Below are 15,133 nucleotides of genomic sequence, written 5' to 3' on the forward strand. Positions count from 1 at the left end.
CCACACTTGGAACTTAGTCACTTTGCTAATTTTATTTCTAAAATGCCTTTTGTATATTGCTGCCATAGAGTTGTACAAGTCTTTCCTTTGCCAGTTTTGGTTTTTTTGTTTTGCAGCATTCTTCATTTCTTTTCTCCCCCTGTATTTGCAGTCCACTTGTGCCTCCTGCTCTGCATGATGCTGTTGTCCTCACTAATAGCTAGGGCTCCAGTCACTTCCAGAATCTACCTACACATAATATTCTTCAATTATTTGCAGTGGTCTTACAGTCTGTACTTCAGACATCATTAAAGTAGGAGAATAATTAACAGATCTCAGTTTAGGGCTTCAGCATTTGGTCTTTCTTTCTGACTAGGGACTGAATCAGGTTGATATTTTGCCTCTTTGAGTGAAGTACTTCCTTCCTCTAGAATAGTTTTGATTATATTGATTTAAATAGCAGCATCTTAGTTTGTATAGTTCCTATAAACTCAGTCTTCCTAATTTTTTCAAGGATGTAGTGGATGTGTACCTTGCAGTATTATTGGTACAATTGCTTAGTATACATGAAGCCTACAAAAACCTACAGTTCTACTTATTCTTTAAAGGGATTTGATGCTAGAATTTGGAGAGGAGTTTTTTGTTCTCTTGCATGAACCAGTTGTCTCCTTGGAAAAGAAAAGGTTCAGTTTGAAATTAAATTTTTCAGATAAGTCTGTTTAGGTTTTAGAGCATTCTCTCTGGGCAAAGATAAGAAATATCTAAGTATATTTCCTTCATGTCTTTTTAATTATGTTAAAAACATTCTTCTGCCTTTTGGTGGCAAATTGTTTTTGACCTTTTCATTGTACTAAAATACAGTATAAAGTATATTGAATTTTAATTCTATAACATACAGGTAAAAAGTCTGTCTTGTGTTATAATGATCACATATACATAAAGTAAATATGTAAATAACAGAAATAAATGTGTAAATAACAGAAAATCATTAAATATTGGCTGACCGAAATATCCTGCAGATCTGCACTCCAAATGTTTTTAAAATTTTTTATTGCATGCAAAGAGAAGAAAATACAAGAGGAAGTTTTTTTATTACATTGGTAGCAGTTTCATATTCTGATATGTCAGCATTCTTCTTGAAATTGAAGGTTTTTGATAAATTCTGTGGTCAGCCAAGATTATTTAGAATATATTTATTCCTGCTTTATTACCTTGACATCTACTGGAGGAGCAGTTGATTCTCATTAAGATATAAATAATATGTAATGCATATATAAAAGGATATCATTCCATTTAATTCAGAATAATCAGTCCAAATTTATGTCACTGAACCATCAGTAGCTGACCTTGAGATTAAACACATTTTTGGTAACCATACAGCATTTTTACTTCTGGTATTCCTGCCATTATCAGTGAGCTGAATGAGTGCTGGGAGATTAAATACGTTCTGTAGTGTTGATTTTGAATACTTACCTGAAAAGTTGTTGAGGAGTGTAACTTGATAAGTGATGCTCTAATTTGCAAGAAGTATGTGCTTTTTGATTGGCAAAGAACCTCTCTTTTTTTTTTTTTTTTTTTTTTTTAACATAGATTTACAGGCTAACCTGTAATTTTCAGTGTTTTTGTAAAACATTTTGAAATGTGGGTAAAAATTGCCCATAGGCAGCGCTAAGGGGGAACTGGAAAGGCCAAAGGGCATCTCTGCCCACTCAAATATTTCAGACTTATGTCACCTTGTTAAGGCATGCATATTTACGTCACTGTACATGCCTTTATATTTTTTGATACCAAGCCTTTTGACCTTTGGGAGTGTTGAACTATTCCTCCATTGGCTACGACCTGGCTTCACACTGGGAATTTCTGGCAGCTGTGCTTAATATGGACAAAAATGGGTGATGGCTGGGAGTGATTATTGCAACATTTATGCTGTTGCTGCAAACAGTCTGTGCATGTATCTGCACATCAGTGTGTGCTGTGCCTTTCACTGTTTTAATATCACTGAAAAAGCTAAGACATTATTTGAATTGCTTTGGGGCCAGCTGAGGAGCGGGACAGGAAAAGAAACCAGAGTATGGAAAAAACCCACCCCTCCTATTAAAATGTCAGCCCATCTTCCTACTCTGCTTTCAGTGATTAATGACAGAGGCAAATGCCCCACAGGCATTATAGATCTGACCCACACCTGATTGAATTCACATTTCAGTCTTTGGGCTGGACAGCATTTCATAGGGGGTTCATATTTTGTAAGATTTTGGTTCAGTGTTTTATAGTGCAGCAAGATCTTTCTATCACTGCTTTCTTTGAAAATAAACTGGTTATAATATAAAGTACCTGAGTGACCTGAAGGACTGATAGAAATTAATAATTCTGTCTGTAACTTTTCTTTATTGCAGGCTGCAAACAGTTACCTGAGGGATCAGTGGTTCCATTCTTTGCAGTGGAAGGTAAGTTCTGTACTTCATCTTCATTCTCTGCCTTCAAGAGTACTTTTTAGAATTCCCTGTTTGTTCATTGTCAAAGCCCTGAATGGATAAGGTATGTTCTTACAGAAGCCCTAAATCTGATCATGTCTGCAGTTTTAATGTGTCTGTGTCACGAAGGAAGTGGACAAATTGTTACACAGCCCAGCTTTATCAACATGTGACTGGTTTCAAAAAGTAGATAGGCAGTTAATTCACATTTAAACAGAACAGAGATGGGATGGTTTTAGTTTAATTAGTTCACAGTTACTGTGAAGTGTAATATGCTATAGTGAGTACACCTCATTATATCCTCTGGACTCTTGGGCTATTTTGAGGTTTTTTGTTTGGTTGGTTTTGATTTTTCTGAGAAGCTAGGGAGAAAAAGTGTCTTTTAGAGTTATTTATTGTATGTGTAACATCAATCAGTTGTGCATCAGTCTATGTTTATACTTTAGGATGATTTGGAATTAAAGGCAATTTCCATTTCAGAGACCTCAAGCCCTTTCTCATTTTCAGTGGGAACAATGGACTGATTGCCCTGAGTAGGGAAAGTGGATCACAGTGACAGCATTGTCTCTCCAAAGCAGCACATTCCTCATCAAAAACAGTAGCTGCTGACCTTTGGATGGAATCTGTATGGATCTTTGATGCAGTTGGAAAGTTTTGGCCAGATGCTGAGTATGGTTGTCCTCCCTTGCCTTGCAGTGGGCAACACAAGCAGCAGCTTTTCAGCTCAGGACTTGTCTTCAGCAGGGTTTCAGTGAAGTCAGCCAAGTTGGCTGTGCAGCTTATCAAGATTTCAGCCTGCTGACAGCAACCACATGGAAAAATATACGGAAGTCCCTCCCACCAAACTGGTTTTGTTGTAGGTGTATTTGATAGTTGCAAAATAGTTGTGGGACAAAGCTACAGTGTTGGTGTGCTTTGTGTAACCATCAGCATCTGGCAGAATGGTGTTCTGAGCAGCTCCAGGTTCTTATCAGCAAAAGCCAAGTGTTGAGATCTCCTTTCCCAGACCACTGGCATATTCTCCAGCCTGTTACCCTGACTGCCCATACGAGAGTGGGACAGTAGTGCTGATAGCAGAAGGCTGGGTTGTGGTGTAGCATTTTATTTTGGCCTCTTGACAGTATCATTAACACAATACCCAGCCAGCCTTGATTTCTTTGCAACTCCTGAGGATAACAGAGCACTTAAAACATGCAGAGGCATTATCTCCATGTGGCCATTATTGTCTCTCCTGCTTTGGCGGGCAGGAATGATCAGAGAAAGCATGGATAGAAATGATGATGGAATTTCTTTTTCTACCTCACCCCCAGCCAGGGTGGTTGTGGTACCAAAGTGCTGCTGGCTCATACCAACTTTGTTCCTGCAGTGAGGGGAGAATTCAGGTTGGAGGTGCAACTCTGGAAAATGTCGAGTAAGATGTGGTAAAGATGCAACATGGCCCTATCATTCAACCCACCAAATAAATTATTAAAAAAAAAAAAAAAAAAAAAGAAAGCAAGCAAGCCAGGCTAGACAGAGTGACCTGGCTTGCTTACATGCCTTTCAGTCATGAAGAAGGAGCTTTGCTCTGTGGGAGTTGTTTTTAAAGGAGCATTTCTTAAACTTTCCAGTGCTTCTGACCCAAGCCTCTCATTTTGGGAAACTCTGAGTAATTTAACTTGGTGCAAAGTAGAATTTATTTTTGCTTCCCTGCTTCCCTCCCCACCCCCATTAAATTTGTTTCTGAAAAACAAGTGAAACATTATCTTGATTTGAAAGCCCTTCCCTTTACCAAGAATAGCAAATAGTGTTTTCCCATAAGAGCAGTGACAGGGTTTAGTCACTGCCCAGGTACTTGGCACTATGAAATTCCTCTTTGCTAAAATGGAGGTAATTTAGTTTTTGTTTTTTGTTGCTTAATAGTTAGAGGAAGAGCACCTGGTAACTTTCTGCTCTTTGGCAGGCTATAGTGAGATCCCAATGGGCTGAAGAACCAGGAGAAGCTGTCAGTGTAGAAGGGAAGTGAGGGAGAGCAGTTGTGTCTGCCTTAGTGAAATTTATCACTTGACTGGCACTGTAGCCTATGACTTTAAGAGCCAGGTGCCGAGGTTCATCTCACTCCATAATTTGTATGGTTTGATGATTAAGCAGGTAGTGAGGGAACCCACAAAAAACAGGAAACATTTCTTCTGGAATGGGGCATTTACACAAAGCACCAGATGGCAGAGAGATCGCCACAGCTGTATTATAATTGGGTGGTTGTGCTGATGAATGATATAGTTGTCCAGTGGTCTTACAAATAATAGGTCAAAACATTTCTGTGGGATGTAGAACACAGATACAAACTGGTGCAGATAGCTGTAACAGTTGTTCCGGGGAAAATATTCAACAGAGATGATCTTGCTATTGTTTGTACTTGTGTGGTGGGAGCATTTAGGAAGCCCAGCTGAAGCCCAGTGTACTTGGCACTAGATTTAAGTTTGATTTTCTCCTGCCCTGCCCAAACAGGGCTGGAGGAATCCACTGTACAGACAGCAAGCTGATATTCTGAGAATTTCCAGCAGTGGAGATTGCCCCCTCTTAAATTACAGTTATGGGAGCAGATTCATATTCTGTCAGTGTCCTTTTGACCCTTTTTCCTGTGCTTAAAGCCTTGGGAGATGCTGCATGTACCCTGAGCTACATGGGAAATGGGAAGGAACAGTGAATAGCTGCGTCTCAAATATTTGGGGAAGCTCTTTAGGTTCAGGCACATACTTTGGTTTTGTAGGAAGGTGCTAAGGTCTGTGAGAGAGCTTTGATGTGGTGCAGTTTTAAGGTTTAACATGCTGTGGGAATTCAATTTGCCAACTGGCATCCTGGAAATTATTTTTGTTCTAGAGACAAACAGGGAAATAAAAGTCAAGAATAATTTCTTCCTGCGACCCAGAGAATAATAAAAGAGATGGTGCAGATTAACAGAAATAAAAGAGAATCAAACACGTAATTATCCATGTTTTAGATCCAGCTCCAAGGGGTTTTATGTGTCATCCAGCTAACTAGCTGTCAAGATGCTGACAGAGCTTTTTAGTTGTGTCTTTTTCCTTGAATATTGTGCTCATTGAAGTCAGCAGGGTGTAGGGACAGCGCAAGTGTTCCTTATGTAGTCATCTTCTCTTTGGGTTTTCCATTTCAAACCCTCCCACTAAGGGTTACTCATAATTCCTCATTTAATCTGGATATCAGTGGGTATCACAACTCCTAAAGGATTATTGGCCACCTCAGCCTATTTTTAGAAATCCTGATTTCCTTTGAGTTCTAGCTAAGCCAAACTGTCTTTGTCCAGGGAATAAACAGAACATGTTAACAACTCTCCAGCTCCTCAAACATAAATCATTAATCCATTGTGTAAGGAAAGTTCCTCTCAACCGAGGAGGTTGGATTGAAACCATGATACATAATCTTTGGTATGTGGAAACTGATAAGTCATAACAGTGTATCAATAAAGATAACAACACTTTCTGTGGCTATACAAAAGAGACTCATGCAGTTCATTGCCTTGGCTGGATCCAGGGCAGATACAATGGTAACCAACCACTTCTGTAGGGGATAGATACAGCTAAACTTGGCTTTGAGAGATACTGGGGTTAGTAATTTTGGGACACACACAAATAAGCAAATACATACTCTTGGTATTTTCCCAGCCAGCATCCATCTACCTTGTTGCTTGTTTATGTGTTGCACTCTTTGGGCTAAATGCACTTTGTGTGCATTTGTAGTGCTGAACACTGAGAGGTACCATCCTCTGTGGAAAACCTGTAGCCCCATTACACCACATGCTGAAAGTACTAATCATTAAAAGGTACACTTGACTAATTTAGTGCCATGTTGCATTTCAGTTAGAAAGACATCAGTGAGGTTTTTTTTCCCCAGGAGTACAGGTTTACATTTACATTTTTGTAGTGGGAATTCACCTAAGTTCATGCAGGGCATTTTTTTATGGTGCTTGATAGTAAGCCCTGAACACTGTCCTCATTGTGGGGTGAGTTGCTCATGTTTTCTGGTCAGCTGGGTGATGCAGCAGTCAAACATGTCAGTTGACAGCCTTTGGGGAAATGTCCTGAATTGACACAACACAGAAAGAGCAGAGCCAGGTCTGCAGGAGAGCATGAAGCATGACTCAAACTGAGCTTTGTGTGCTTCTGACCTGGATCTTACAGAAAGGCTTGCCTGTACCTCGTCTTTCCCACTGATGCTTTTAACCAGTGCCCGTGTGTCCCCTAATGAGTGCTGCTGCTTGGTTAGGGAGTTTACACATCTCTTAGCAGGGACAGTGCAAATGTGTTAATTGTGGGATTGTTTGGGTTGGAAGGGACCTTTGAACATCATCTGGTCATCTCTCCACCCACGCCACGCTTGTCCTCACGCAGTGCAAGGTTTCTTTTGAGGTGATAGGAGGTTGCTGAGAGCCTGTGGAGCCCCAAACCAGGCACATGAACCCAGGAGTGCTGGGCTGAGGGGAGCAGCCCCCTCCCCACCCTGCTGTCTGTGCTCATGCAGCCCAGCACACGTGCACACTGCTGACCTGCAGTCAGCAGTCACATTACCTTTTGTTTTAAAATTCATTTTCAGCCCAGACTCCATGCTTTGAATCCCATGAAATAGGAAACTGGAACAATGTTGTCATTTGGGATTTGCAAACGTTTTGCATTGAATACTAAAACAAGTGATGTTGGCCTTTGTTCAAAAACTTTAATTTTGGATTAATACTTCCCTGGTTCTCATAGGGATTGTTCTATCTGTGTCTTCAGGAAACAGATACTTCCATGCACAAGCAGCCCTATTAATTGCAAAGGGATTGACTGTCAAATAAAGTCATACTTGACCTGAATGATGATATGCTCTCTGGTCTTTACTGTGACCAGGTTATGAATTTCTTGTTAATTAGGGTTTTTTTATGCAATAGCCATGGGTGAGTATCAGTTTTTGTATCAAACGGTGAATGTTCAGAGTGAGTTACTCTTTGAAATTTAAAACTGCAAAAAATTGAGTTAAGAGCAACTGTTCTCGAAAGTGTGGTAAAGCCTTCCTTGTGCAAAGCACCTTTACGGCTTTGTCACCATGGTAATGATTAAAAATAGTGCTGATACAGGAGTGAGGGTTATACAGAATTTAAATGATGACATTAAAGAAATTTACAGCCTTAAATCTCAGTAAATCTTGCCTTAAAACTGTGAGATCTGGGAAAAAATCACATTGGATACAGTTAAAAGGGCCAGTGTGTTTAGTGACCTAATTTATGATCTGAGAGAGGAAGATTTGGTACCCTGTGACAATTCCATAGCCTCATGCTCTACTACATAGTGAAAATTCTATTTGAAGAGCTCAGCAGTTCTTTGGAGTGGTAGTTGTGGACTTTAGGCCTCTCCTTGGTGGTTACCCAGCACACTAAACCATAACTCTCTTGGCTTTTTCTTTGCTTTCTTTAGCTGAAACACTGAGGTATTTCCACAGAACAGAGAAGTTTTCAGTTTCTTTTACTTTAAGGTAAAACAATAAATACTTATGATACAATTAGGCCAAGAATGGCTTTTTTTTTTTCTTTTTCCTTTTGTGTCTGTGTGCAAGTCAATATAATGATGGGAACAGAAGATGTGGAATTATGTTTTGCCTTTCAAAGCCCCAGGGCTTTGGGAGCACTATGGGCTTCGATGACACACTAGTTTTGGACAAGCAGATTTATTGCTTGGACAGATAAAAGGCAGCCCACAACTTTCTGGCTGGTAGCTGTACTCTTCCTCTGAAATGCTTGGGTACCAGTTGTGGGAGACCTTGAACAGTTTTTTAAGATATCCTGCCTTGTCTCTGCATCATGGTGCTGTCCTAGGCCAGACTTCGTAGGGAACAGATGTGGGGTCCAAGGGCTGTGTAAATGGATCTGTGTTGCCAAGAAGTGACACTGGTACCAGTTTGAGCTTTCTGGTGAACATACTGAGACCATTTTTCAGTTTTTGATGACTCTTCTCATGGTGAAGTTGATGCTTGCTGTCATGGTTTGTTCTTCTTTTCTATGTGAAAGGTAACATGAAATGCAGCTGTGTGTGCTTACTGTTCATCTAGTGATTGATAAGACCACCCTGTCTGTTATCTGAACAACTTCATTGCAAATTCAGGAGCAACATAATGGAAATCTTGTCATACTTAACAGCCTTTTATTTCCATAACATTTAATTTTTGTAGTTAAGCTGGGGGGGGATGTCTTTTTGTCTTCTTTTTTGCTTTCTTTTTGGCTTGAGATACCTTCACATGAAGTCTGTTGCTTCTCTCATTTTCCAGCACAAGTTTGACAGTCTCAGGCCATCTGTTATCAGAAGTCACTTGAAAATTCTTGGCCTTGTTTTCTGTTTCTGGGATCTCATTTTGCTAGAGGTAGCTGTGCTGCCACAGCAGAAAGGCACAGATCTCACTTGGGAGGTGGAAATGGATAGATGAAAAACAGACAAGATGTTGACAGAAAGTTTTTTCTTCTATTAATTTTATGAAATGCCGGTAATGTTTTAAGAACTGGAACAGGTGGAGTGGATAGATTTTTTTTTTTAAGCTTTCACTGCCTTTGCACTGGCAAAATAACCTCACTCTTCTTGGGGGGCCACTGGAGCAGGTTCCTCCCAGAAAGTCCATCTGCAGCAGTGGCAGCTGAGCACGGGCTGTGCTCTGTGTTGGCTTCACATGAATCACTTCAAATCTGAGAGCTGCATATCCATGTCAGCACAGCACTTTGTCCAACCCAAGGAGGCTCTCAGCAGCACACTGGGGTGCCAGCCTGGATCTGAGCTGCTGCTCTGAGCTGCCCTGCCCTCATCCAGCCATAGGCACCTGTGCTTTGTGCACCCCTAGCTGCCTCCTGTATTGCCAAAATGGCCTTTTCTAAGGAGGCAGAACTCAAGCCAATTAATGGCCTAGAAGTGAAATTTGAGTAGAAACTAGATAGTTATTTTCTATCTTGCTTTAGCTAAGTCAGGACCAGTTCTAAATTTTCCCCTCTAGACTTGGATGCTATCCTATTCAAACTAATATTAGGTCTGAAGATAGAGGGGTGTCAAAAACAGCTGAATAAACAGGTCAGCTTGTTATTGTGTGCTTGGGTCTCAGCTCTGAAGAGGAGCAGATACAATTGCTAGAATATGTTGTTTCTCAGGAATGCTGAGCTGCTGGCCAAGAGAGATCCTCGGGTTTTGTGCCGGTGAATTGCTCCTCTGCATTATTCCAGGCCTGACCTTATGACTAATCCTTTGCAATTCAGAATTTTGAGGTCATGGTGACCAAGAATTTCACCAAATTGCAACTTCTCATCTATAGTTGTCATAATATAGAGCTGCACCAAAATTATTCTCTTGTTCAGGTTTCTGGCTGCAGAAATACCTGGTTTTAGGAGATCTCTTGTGGAGACAGGACAAGACTGGTAGGCTTTCCCAGGAGTGTAATTATTCTCCTGGCATGATGCATTGGGTGTGAAAACCTAACTCTGGGAGATGTCACATGCTAAGTGCCTTGTTAAGCTGCTGCCATGGGGCCCAGTTCTGCATTCTGGATCTCATGAGAACTCTTGGTGTCAGAAGACCTCCATGATCCTGAAGGAGCAAAGGGGATCTAGGTGTTGTTTTAAATTTCTCTTTCATTTCTTGCACAGTTTTGTCCTTATATTATTGTATACATGATGTATTAGGGGATTATAAAACTGCTGCTAATACCCAAAGAAAACTGTAAAACAGTATATTGCAAGTGTCACAGCCTGTGTCATCTGCCCTAGCTCTTGCTGTAAGCCTCATGTTCATCTAGTCTATCACAGCTCCTTGTCTTTTTTCCTAGAACACTGATGGGTTTAAAATTAGAAAAAAAAGTATCCAAAAGCAACTATGTCCTTCATTCCCCTCTCTTCATTCAGAAGCCATTGCATTGCAGCTATTTCCCATTGCCTGGTCTCTGGTGCTCTTTACTGTCTTACTTAAGAGTGGAATCCTGGATTGGGCTGTGTGAGCAGAGGGGAGATCCATCAGGGACAGAAGGGATGTTGTGAGTGATTCTGAACAGGAGGTGGGCAGTGGTTCTGGGAGCACCCCAGTGATCTCTGGTTCTCAGCAAGGTTGTGAATCTTTGGATCAGAAAGCTGAAAGCTGTGAGTCTTCATTCAGTCTTGCACAGCACATGGCACTTGTACAGAGGAGGAGGAAAACAAGGAAATTGCAGAAATCATGGGGCATTTTGGTAGGCTGAAGACTTGCAGGAGGTTTGGGGGTTTGTGCTGATGTGGCACAATAAGATGCAATATAAAAACATGGAACAAAATGATGGCAATGTTTCAAATGCAAATGCTGCTCGTGAAATTGGGCATCTCCCTGTGAGAAACTGGAAAATTCAGTACTCCAAAGCCCATAAAGAAATACCCTGCTTTTCTGAAGTCCCTTTTAAGATGCTTGCAAGCATCACATCAGCATCCAGTCCCTGCTCTCCCTAAGGCTCTGCAGCAGCTTTCTGACACAAATATGTTCCTCGAGCCGTGCACATCTCTCTTGCTGACGACATTGATGATGCAGGTGCACAAGAGAGAAGCCAATTTCAAAGCCATTTATGGTGTTGAGGAGCCAGAAAATCAGCAAAATAATACATTTGCCAAGGAGGAGAAAGTGAAACAGGTGGGTAAACGCCCATTTGGAAGGTTTTGCTGACTGGTCAGAGGGGAGGAGAGCAGAAAAAGCTGAGGATGTCCACTGCCAGCAATAGAGAGTAATAGGGAAAAGGGATGACGTGGCTTTTTAATCCATTTTGCATATCTGGGAAGAAATAATTGCTTTGTGTGCTACTTGGTGCTACCTCAGCTTACTGCAATTTCCCAGAAAATGAAGGGGGGATAGATTATCTTTCTGCGGTTATCTTTTGTTAGCAGTTACTACAATGTGTAGCGATAGTAGCTGCTTACTTCCAGTTGGAGGTGGTTTCTCAGGTGGCAGTTCTTCTGATCAGGGTCCTCACATGCCTGAAATTACTGGCATGTGCTGTGCAGCCTTGCAGAGGAGGCCACCACGTCCTGTTTTCCCGTTGATGACCAGCTCTCTCGTGCCTGAGCGGGATCTGAAGGGTGCAGTGCCAGAGCAGGGGGCTCTGCACAGCAGGTATGCCTGGCTGTGCTCCATGGTGGCCTTGTGCACAGCTTTGTGCTTTGCCAGACCTGGTCAAAGTGCAGTGATGATAAGATTGTGCATGCTCTTTTTTTTTTCCTACACAGTATCTTTTCTCTGCAGTGGCCAAGTCATTTATTCCCACCACGGGCTGAGAGCTGGTGGATGCCAAGGCTCCACAGACACAGCCATCGTGTGTAGAACATAAAGGACATGAAGATAAAAAGAATTAGGAACCTGGATCAGTTCAGCTGGGTGTCAGAGGCATTTATAATGCAGTCAGTAACTGTAGGTCTCTGCACAGAGAAGCACACAGCAAGGACCACACCTAGATGGCACTTTATGTCACAGTGCCTTGTGTCATCTGTGCTTTGTTTGCTGCATGTCAAAATCCACAGTCACACTGTGTCTGCTGTGCTTTAGTTATTCAATACTACTTTTTTGCCCCTGTGCACTCAATGCAGTTAGTCTGCTGAAGGCTTCAGAAAGCGTGGAGCGTGTATGGTACACATATTCCTGCTTTTTTCTAGTAGCCTGCTTTTTTTTAAGGTTTGTTTTTGTTTGGTTTTCGTTTTTTGTTTGTTTGATTTTGGTTTTTTGGGTTTTTTTTTTTTTTTTAATTGGACATAATTTTTCCGACTCTGGGTCACGCTGCAAATACAGGAGCAGATGAGACTCACACCTCTCTGGAAACTGTGGGTTTTGCCAGAACACTGAGATCCTGATGTACAGGCAGTGGCCATGTGGGGCACTTGCTGCTCTGGAGAAAAGGGCCAACTGCAGGGAGCAGTGAGGTCCTGCAAGAAGAGGAGACAGACAGTTGTGTCTGAACATGTTTGAAACGTTCCCTCTGCTAATGAGTCAGAGGTTGTTCAAGTCCTGTAGCTCGAGCAGCGTGTCTGGCTCCTGCCCTGTTGTGTGAGGCTAGCAAACTCTCTATGAAAATTTTTCCCACTCATTCTGCAGAAGATACCTAAGTAACTCAGGAGGGTTTAAACTCAGGTTTAAACTTCCTCCTCACCAGCCTGCAGTTAGGGCAAACCTTTCCTGTATGTCTGGGACAATTGTGTTGATAAACTGTTCTGAAGTTCATTCTCCTGCCCAAGATAAGGAGGAAAAAATGTTGTGTGACTTTGGCGTAGTAAAAAAAATCAAACCAAAACACCCAAATGCTCATGGGCAACATATTTTAGAATATTTCTTCACTTGGGGAGATGTCACATGGAATTTTCAACCCAAGATACCAGCTTGGTCTCTACCAATGCTTTTTGCAAGCAGGGAGTGGCTTGTACTTCTGCTGGAGTATCTGCAGTCATAGTGAAATTCCGCATAGCCAAAGCAACATTAAAAACAAACCCCAACTTGGCTCTGGTACGAAAAATACGGAACAGCAGTTGCTGTGTGCAGGATGAAAGCTGATGTTTTGCCAGCCTGAAGTGTAAAGCTGGTGCTGGAACTGGGGCCTGAAGAATGGGAGCGTTTGCCAAAAGGAAATGGAAGCAGGGATGGAGGGTTTCGGGGAATGCATCAGCATCAGCCATGCCAAAAAATGTCTCCCCTGTGGACAGGTCTGATTACAAGAGTAACCACATTAGCCCAGGCAAAGTGCAGCTGGAGCTACCGTTGGCTTTTTGCGTTTTCTAGCTGGGTTTACGGCATCTCAGATGCAGGAATGAGGTAGAGCTGGGTTTGGCTCAACCAGCTGTGTTCCTGCATCTTACAGAGACTCGAGGGCTGTGCAGGGATTGGAGGGAAGACAAGGCACCAGCAGAAACAAAGCACAGCTTCTTTTCTTGGTAGTGGGGAGTTCTGCCAAGGATGACCTCTTCCCTCCCTGCTTAGGGAGGCTAGAAGAAAGCCACAATTTTTGAGTTGCTTTCAGTTTTTGGAGGCACACACACACACTGCATTTGCATGCAGGTTTGTCTTCAGTGGAGCTCATGAATTTAATGGTTTTCGTTTTCTTCCTTTCCCTTGGCTAGAAAATCCTTCCTGTTCCATCCTCTCATCCCCTGTTGTTACTGAAGGATATCTTTGCAGCAGTGTTGAGCACATCAGAGAGCAGAAGCCCATAAGGATGGGCAGTCAGTTGACAGCTGTGTGCAAAGGAGGTGGAGCTATATATATATGTAGATAAGATATATAATATGCTTCGGGAGCAAGTTGTTCAGTGCATTAATGTTGCAGCTGCCCAGTGTCATGCTGAGAGGCGACTGAGGAGCCTGCCCTGTCATCCCCCCTTTGTCCCGTGTCCACTTTGCACTTCTCTTGGATCAAGCAGGAATGCGATTTATCTCTGTTCCATGCTTTTAAAATTGTGTTTATTTCAGCATTCTTTCCCTTTGCAGTGGTACTGTCCCAGTGGTACCTGAGCAAAGGACAAACGCTGCGCCTGGGGGAAGTGCCTGTGTGGTTGTTCCAGCTCGTGCATCAGTAACAGCTGAACCCACGTCACCCCTTGCTGAACCCAGTGAACTCTGGCAGCTCTGGGACAGAGCTGACCTGAGCCTTGGGGGGTTCTTGCCTGGCTTGGTGAGATCTGGAGCAAGGTGGCAGACACTGGTGGAAAAAAACAGGTGAATCAGGGTAGACTGGAAGAGGTGGTGGCCGGAGATGGTGAGATGGGGAAGCACAGCAGCAGGGTGTTAACATTCAAGTTGCTGCAGGCACAGTGCCTGCCAGTGGTGTTTCTCCTTGGGATATCAGGATCCAGCAATTGCCTTGGAGGCCTGAGGCTCAGAACACTTCAGTTCTGCTCTGTTCCTGGCTTGCCATATGACCTCAAGGAAATCACCTTGGTTTTCTTGGTCTTTCTCTCCTTCTTGCTTTTAATCATCTAGACTGCGAGCTGCTTGGGGCAGAGAATGTCACTGGGTGAATTTACTCAGGCCACAGATTCACAGGTGCCAGTCTCAGTGTAATAAATAATGGTGATTTTACCAGGATCTTTTTTATATGAGTTGGCAAAAAATGAAGTGTTATTTAGATCCTGAGTGAGAGTCAGAAGAGCTTATCCTATAATATTTCCCTCCATTTCTCTGGCCTGTGGCAAGGAATTTATGGGAAAGTGAGCCTCAACCAAGGCAATTGCATTCAGAGAAGCAACTGAAGCAGAGAACTTGATGCACTACAGCACTTTGCACTGGGTAGAATGAAATATGCAAAATATGCTGTGACCTGAAAATATGGTGGAGAGCAAAAGTTTGCTGCTGCTGTTTGGCAGCATATCGCTATTTTAGAGAGCAGCACATTAGTTTTTCTGTACAGAACTTTCAGAAGTTCAGGATGAGTTTGATTACTGCAGCACGAGCAGTTTGAAGTCCCTGATTTAGAAAAGTTTCCATAATCTCATCCCAGCCCTTTGCCTGGATTGGGACTTTCTATAGACTTAGTCTTTTCAGGTAAGTTTGTTTTTTTTTTCTTTTTTCTTTGCATATTGGTATATGTTGCAGGTAGGACTGTAGTTCCAAAAGCTTTCAGTGGATTCAGCTGGTGATTTGAGTCCATCTCCGACTAGCAGGGAAAACTCTGTTAGCAGCAAGTTAACCT

General features: G+C 42.3%; 1 protein-coding gene across 2 annotated transcripts in view; it reads left to right on the forward strand.

The window, feature by feature from the left end:
• Positions 1-15,133, forward strand: part of CMIP (c-Maf inducing protein) — a 130,523-nt gene that overhangs the window by 75,585 nt on the left and 39,805 nt on the right. For both annotated transcript variants that reach the window (XM_053952618.1, XM_053952619.1), the window contains exon 3: positions 2,373-2,423. In XM_053952618.1, the coding sequence (XP_053808593.1) occupies positions 2,373-2,423 (51 nt within the window). The remainder of the gene's footprint in view (positions 1-2,372; positions 2,424-15,133) is intronic.

The sequence above is a fragment of the Vidua chalybeata genome, chromosome 11, assembly GCF_026979565.1.
Source record: "Vidua chalybeata isolate OUT-0048 chromosome 11, bVidCha1 merged haplotype, whole genome shotgun sequence".
Taxonomy (NCBI): Eukaryota; Metazoa; Chordata; class Aves; order Passeriformes; family Viduidae; genus Vidua; species Vidua chalybeata.